This window comes from Nicotiana tabacum, chromosome 16 (assembly GCF_000715075.1).
Source record: "Nicotiana tabacum cultivar K326 chromosome 16, ASM71507v2, whole genome shotgun sequence".
In the NCBI taxonomy this organism is placed as follows: domain Eukaryota; kingdom Viridiplantae; phylum Streptophyta; class Magnoliopsida; order Solanales; family Solanaceae; genus Nicotiana; species Nicotiana tabacum.
The window spans coordinates 167,082,078-167,088,730 of record NC_134095.1 but is presented as its reverse complement, the minus strand read 5'-3'; the positions used below and the strand labels follow the sequence as shown (position 1 = coordinate 167,088,730).

Below are 6,653 nucleotides of genomic sequence, written 5' to 3'. Positions count from 1 at the left end.
CAAATCAAGATTATTTCTTTTCTGATGTAGAAGATCAGACTAAGCTGCAACTACAGAGCATACTCAGACAGAACCTTGACTCAATTACCAAGATAAATCTTTTCTGATGTGGACGATCAGACTATGCTGCAACCACAGAGCATACTTAGACAGTACCTTGGCTCTAATACCAATTGTTGCGGAAGCCAAATGTATATAGTGTGAATAAGTCACAACTACTATACCAAAAATTATGACAGCCACCAAATAATAAATAAGACAATAAAACAACAATAAAGGGAACACCAGAATTTACGAGGTTCGGCTAATTTTGCCTACTCCTCGGACACAACCAATATTTTATTTCACTCCAAAAATACAAGTGAAATAATACTAAAGAGAGAAGATACAAATGCCTTAAACAGATGAGAAGGCAAATGAAAGGTGTGTTTAAATCCTAAACATTAAGCCTTCTTTTATAGGGGAAAAGTTTCCCACCAACTCCTTAACCCACCGATGTGGGATGGAAATTTGACATAATTCAACATATACCACATGTTCTTCAAGGCAACATTTCACTGTAGCGTCATTGATATTGCCTGAATATCAATGAAGCATTAAAGATTTGTTAAAAAGAGAATCTTTTTGCTAATACAACACCTTTTTTTTTTTGGAATATTTATATTGGAAATGTCTCATACTCAGTAAAATGAAAGATTCACTCCGTCTAATATTTTCTTGAGAATGTCAACTTTAGAAGATAAATCTGCAGGGAATTAATACTCATATTTATGTGAACTTTAAAACTGACAAACAATTAAATAGAGATCAATAATCCACTAGAAATGATTTTAGGAAAAGCAGAAAAAATTATTCACATTTTAGCTAATTTCTAAGGCTTCTTAATGTCACTCAAAGAAGCCACTGCAATTGGACTTCTCACATAATGAAGGCGATCAGTCCATAGCAACTCCCCGGGCACATACCCATCTTTTACTGCCTTAGCATCCTTAACTTCAATTGTCAACTTGAAGCTCTTCTCTTGTCCAATGTGATCGAACATCAAGACGCTCGGCTCTACAGAAACTGAAAACATTCGTCGTGGCAGACGAACGTTGGCAGCGTATACGCCAGGGCTACCAACGTTTTTGAGTGTGCGAGTGATGGTGACAGGAGCTGAGGGAGAGATATTAGGAATTGTTATTGCAGGATTGTTGAAATCCAAGAGATTAAGACCATGTTTCTTGTGACACTGATAAGTTGATCTTGTTCCTGAAAATTTTGTAATGTTCTTTTGGTTGTAACCAAGTGAACAGAGAAAGTCCAAGTAGTCATTCACAGTCAAGTCATAGACCAAGCCAGGATTCATGGCGCGATTCGGGCGCATGTGTCCAGCACCATAATTAAATTGTGTTGCTTTGTCTTTCTCCGTTTCATCACGCATTGGATTACCAGTGTTGTCTCTTGTTCTGGCTGTAAAAAGGTACATTTTAAGTTAGTGAAAGAATGTTGGACAATTGCTAACTAGTAGAGTACCTAATAACCACGACGATCATCAGTAATGGTGGAGCCAAATAGCTGGAAAATTACACTATTTAGATAGGTAATTTTTAAGGTGTGTGTATATATATACACACACACTATGTATTGAGTCACCTTGAGTTATTGTGTATTTACTTCTTTATATTTTGACACCTCTTAATGAAAATCCTGGATTCGCTACTGATCAGGTGTCAGATTTAGCTCATGAAATTATAACTCGCTCAAGTTTGGACGAGTTGAGCTGGACATATATTCATTGGCGGATCAATTTGGGCATAGGAGATCAAGTGGCATTAGTTCAACGTACCTGTACTCATAATAGCGGATCTAATGGCGGCGGGACTCCAATCAGGATGGAGGCTCTTGAGAAGGCCAACTACACCAGCGACATGGGGGCAAGACATTGAGGTTCCAGAAATCATGTTGAAGCTAGTCTTACGTTTATCGTAGTCTTCCTCTGTAGGATTTGCTGCTTCACTGTACGCAGCTATGATATCCACTCCTGGTGCAGTAACATCAGGCTGCAGGAATAGACAGAGACGGATCCAGAATTTTAGATTTGACGGCTAATACTTTTGAAATTATGAGTTCAGAATCGTTGAGACTATACTAAGTCTACACATATATTTATGTTCCATGATGCAGTTAAGGCTGCATCGGCCCTCAGATCAAAAGGGATGTTTGTTCACAGAATTGATTAGGACATTGAGAATGAAGTTGCTAACCTTGAGAATCTGAGGAGTTACAGAATTAGGACCAGTAGAAGAGAATGAAGCCATGAATGGAGCCGGCTTTGTGCGCAACACTGTCTCAGGAGTTGTGATATACGCACGAGGATCTCTGTAACAATAACGTCGCAATTAGAATTACAAGTACTTGAGGATATATATATATATCACTGAAAAGAAAAGAAGGAAAAGAAAAAGAGATATATAGACAGACTTAGAAGAAGCGATGTATTCAAAGACTTGAACGCCATCTGTATAATTGACATGTATCGCTGGAAGGACGTGAGGGATGGCGAAAATTTCGCTTCCAGTAGTCTTATTGTTACAAAGGATCATTCCAACAGCACCAGCTAGAGCTGCCTGATGTCCTTTATCAATTAACGCGGTTTCTCCTCTGAGGCAGGCTAATATCTTGCCTTTCACTTTCTTTGGATCCAATGTTCCTTTCTTACACCTTATCCTGCATCAGCAAATTATAATACATGTCATGATCACAAAGAAAAACTAGTATAACGTTAATAAGCGAATAATACATAGCATATTACAGTAGTACTCCCTCCATTTTAGTTTATGTGAACCTATTTGACTGGACATGAAATTTAATAAAGAAAGACAAACTAGTGTGAGGGCATCCAGGTGCAGTGAGCTCCGCTATGCGCAGGGTCCGGGGAAAGGCCAGACAACAAGGGTCTATTGTACGCAGCCTTACCTTGCATCTCTGCATATGTCATGACATTGTGTGACTATAAAAAGATTCTCACTAGGGTAAAATAGGAATTTTGAAGTTAAATTAGAAAGCTATCATTCTACTCGGGATAGACTAATAAGGAAATAGTGTCACATAAACTGAAATAGAGGGAGTAGTAACTAATTTCATCCTTACGCATCATTGGTCGAGGCATTGGCAGCTTTAGCTTGTGCAGCACTGATTAGTGGATAGAAATTTTCTTCGGGCGTGGTTGGTTTCGAAAGGCTTGTTCCCTTTAAGAGCAATCCATTCTGCAATTGAACACTGTTTTGTATATTGCGATCCAGGGTGCTTGCTGCTACTGTTATAATCCAGGGAGCAACATTTGTAACAGTTCCAGAATCAGGTCCATCATTACCAGCTGATGCAACCACAACTATACCATTCTTGACAGCGTGGAACGAACCAATGGCGAGCCCGTCCTCCAAGTAATCAGAAGGCGTTCCACCAAGCGACACAGATATCACATCAACCCCGTCGTGTATGGCTGTATCGAAGGCTTTGAGAATGTCGGCATCCATACATCCTGCACCATCCACAGGAGGCCAACAGACTTTGTATGCAGCCACTCGGGCATGAGGAGAACCTCCCTTTGCTGTCCCATTCGCCACGCCAAGTACTCTCGCTCCGTGGACTATGTTTCCAGCAGCAGTTGATAAAGTGTGAGAGCCATGACCATCATTGTCGCGTACTGTGCTCATTGAAGCGCTTACATTTCCTCCGCTCGCGATGTAGCCTTTATTGAAGTACCTTGCTCCAATAAGCTTTCTATAAATATATTAAAATTCTTGTTAGCATATTTCTTTAGATCATACTAGTGGTGAAAGAAAAAGAAAAGGGCAACCCGGTGCACTAAGCTACGGCTATGCGCGGGGTCCGAGAAGTACCAGACCACAATGTTCTGCAAGAGGCTGTCTCCCCTGCTTGAACCCGTGACCTCCTGGTCACATGGAGGCAACTTTACGAGTTACACCAGGGCTCCCCTTCACTAGGGGTGAAAGAGGGATAACAAATAAAGCATACTTATTGCAAGAAAAACCAGCAGTGGTGTTGTCATTTTGACAAATCCCTTTCCATCTTGAAGGAATTGGTCCAAACCCTTCATCACTAAAGCTCTCTGATTCAGGCCAAACACCTGTTGAAAGAGCGCAATTATTTAAAACAATGTACTGCAGTAAAATGATGATATTGTTTACTGAGACAAATTAACAAGTTTAACTTCAATGCAGGATAGTAACACTATCAGGTCAGCTAAAAGATTAATTAGCAGTCCATAAAAATTGGTACTAGTAACGCGAAAAATAAGACAGGTTAATAAACTGACGTTGTATATAAGTTAAATCCAAATATCAATGGTGCAGCACAACAAACAGACTAGGAATCATAAAAAATGGCAGACCCGTGCACTAAGCTGGTTCCGGGGAAGAGCCGGACCAGGGTCTATACATTTTTGCAAGAGGCTGTTTCCACGGCTCGAACCCATGACCTTCTGGTCACATGGAGGCAACTTTACCAGTTACACCAAGACTCCTCTTCAGACTAGGAATCATGATCGATCAAAATAGGTCTTGGTGGGCATAATTACCTGTATCAAGATTCGCGATGATAATGTCTTGGCCAAATCGAGCCTTCTTCCACAACGAACTTGGATGAACGACGCCGTTCTTTTCCAGCATCATGAATTCCCATGAATGAGTTGTGTGTAGTTTTCTAGCTTTATTCAAGAAAATAGAGATCACACTCGGATGCCCTGCATTATATTTTTTTCACAAACTTAGTATGCCTAAAACAACAATAACAACAATAACAACGATCCAGTGCAATCACATTTGGGAGGTTAGTGTTAGAGAGGCTGTTTCTGAAAGACCCTCGACTCAAGAAGACGAAAAGAGACAACAATATATAAGTATCATCGATAAAAACCATAGAAAAAAATAACAACATCATAAGAACAAGAAAATAGACGGAAAGCACAACAATAACCAGAAGATAAAATCCGGCCTAAAACATTAATCATATATTAATATTACTAGATTAGATACGTTTCAGAGTTCAAAATACAATACACACGTTGAATCTCCTCCACTTGATCATCTTCAAGGACAGCAGCAAAACCATTTATGTGTCTTTTATATGAGTAGAAGATGGCATCCTTAGCCTTCTCTTTACTGCAATATTTTTTTTTTATACTGTCAGTACATATAACTTAAACTGAAGAAAGAATAGAATTAAAATAAAAACGATGATAAACAAATAATTGACAATATGTAGCACGATAAATACCTTCCCAAAAACGAACCAAGAAACTCATGATGAGAATCTACCACACTATGAAGATCAGCAGATGTTACTCCTGGACCATGAGAGTGCTCCCCCAAGTACACTATGTACGACTGTTTTAATAATCCAAAAAAAAAAACCCACAAAAAATAAGAAAAATAAATGGGATAAAATTAATTGGAAAGAATTAAAGCTAATGGCTATATACAGAGGCGAATCCAGGATGTAATAATAGGTTCAACTTTTAAATACTTACTATTGAATACGTCACACGTTTGAAATTATAAGTTCAACACTTAATATTTATGTTCCTCTAAATATAGTCAAACCTCTATATAATAACCTCGTTTGTTCTGAATATAAAGAGATGTTATAGAGAGATTTGACTGTATATATAAAAAGTCGACTAGTGGTGCTCATTGCATGCTACAAGTTTTCTGAGTTTTTTGGCTCTGCAAGCTACAAGTTTTTTTCAGTTTTTCAACCAATAGCCAATGGTGAAATCAGGATTTTTGTTTAGCAAAAGTAAAATATGACTTATACACAGTAAAAAATTTCGGCGAAAGGCAAATAACTTACATTCTTGACTGCAAGAGCTGGTGTTAATGATACACAAAAAAGAATTAGGAACAATGTTAGATAATTTGACAATTTGGACGATAACATTCTGCTTCTTCGATGCAAAATTAAATCTTCGTTGGTAATCATGGCAAAAAAACGATAAAAAGGAAGAAGAAAAATTATGCAACTTCTAAAGAGAATATATATATAAATATATACTGTACTTAATAGTGGCTTAAATCTACAAGGAGTCTTAAAAGGATTAGAATTTTTATGTTATTAGGAGACGGTTAATGGCAAAGTAAAACCAATTCAAATCAAGAGTCGTCCTATGTAATAGATAGCTAAGTACTTAACGGATAATAATTACTATATCATATCATCTTATACAATTATTAATAACAATAAAAGGCAGCCCGGTGCACTAAGCTGTCGCTATGCGGGGAAGGCCCGGACCACAAGGGTCTATTGACCGCAGCCTTACCTTGTATTTCTGCAAGAGGCTGTTTCCACGGCTCGAACCCGTGACATCCTGGTCACATGGCAACAACTTTAGCAGTTACGTCAAGTCTCTTCTTAATGACAATTGATGAAAATGTCAACGTTAAATTACTAATTACCTCTCATCTAACTGATGAATTCTACAATACCACTTGTTCAGTTCAAAGTTTTTATGATAACATGCCATATTTTTTTCAGACTAGTCTTAGGATACGCGCGTTGCGCGTGTACTTTAGCTCAAGTGAGTAAATTATTTTTAAAAATTGCTTAAATATTAATATTAAAAATTGTGTTTGAGTTATAAATTGAAAATG

The 6,653-nt window shown here is 38.0% G+C and overlaps 1 protein-coding gene across 1 annotated transcript; it reads right to left on the bottom strand.

Moving 5' to 3' along the window:
* Positions 1–717: 717 nt before the first annotated feature.
* Positions 718–6,036, bottom strand: LOC107811142 (subtilisin-like protease SBT5.4). The gene is made up of 10 exons (XM_016636021.2): positions 5,857–6,036; positions 5,281–5,390; positions 5,068–5,165; positions 4,583–4,747; positions 4,021–4,132; positions 3,133–3,765; positions 2,464–2,709; positions 2,247–2,361; positions 1,829–2,042; positions 718–1,452 (listed from the first exon to the last, which is right to left on the bottom strand). Exons 1-10 carry the CDS (start codon positions 5,983–5,985, stop codon positions 872–874), a joined length of 2,403 nt encoding a protein of 800 aa, XP_016491507.2. The 5' UTR covers positions 5,986–6,036; the 3' UTR covers positions 718–871.
* Between the last annotated feature and the right edge of the window lie 617 nt (positions 6,037–6,653).

Coding starts and splice junctions, on each gene's coding strand:
- LOC107811142 (XM_016636021.2), bottom strand. CDS start 5,985: ATGATTACCAACGAAGATTTAATTTTGCATCGAAGAAGCAGAATGTTA. Junction 5,391..5,856: donor CAGCTCTTGCAGTCAAGAAT/GTAAGTTATTTG, acceptor TTATTAAAACAG/TCGTACATAGTGTACTTGGG. Junction 3,766..4,020: donor GCTGGTTTTTCTTGCAATAA/GTATGCTTTATT, acceptor ATATATTTATAG/AAAGCTTATTGGAGCAAGGT.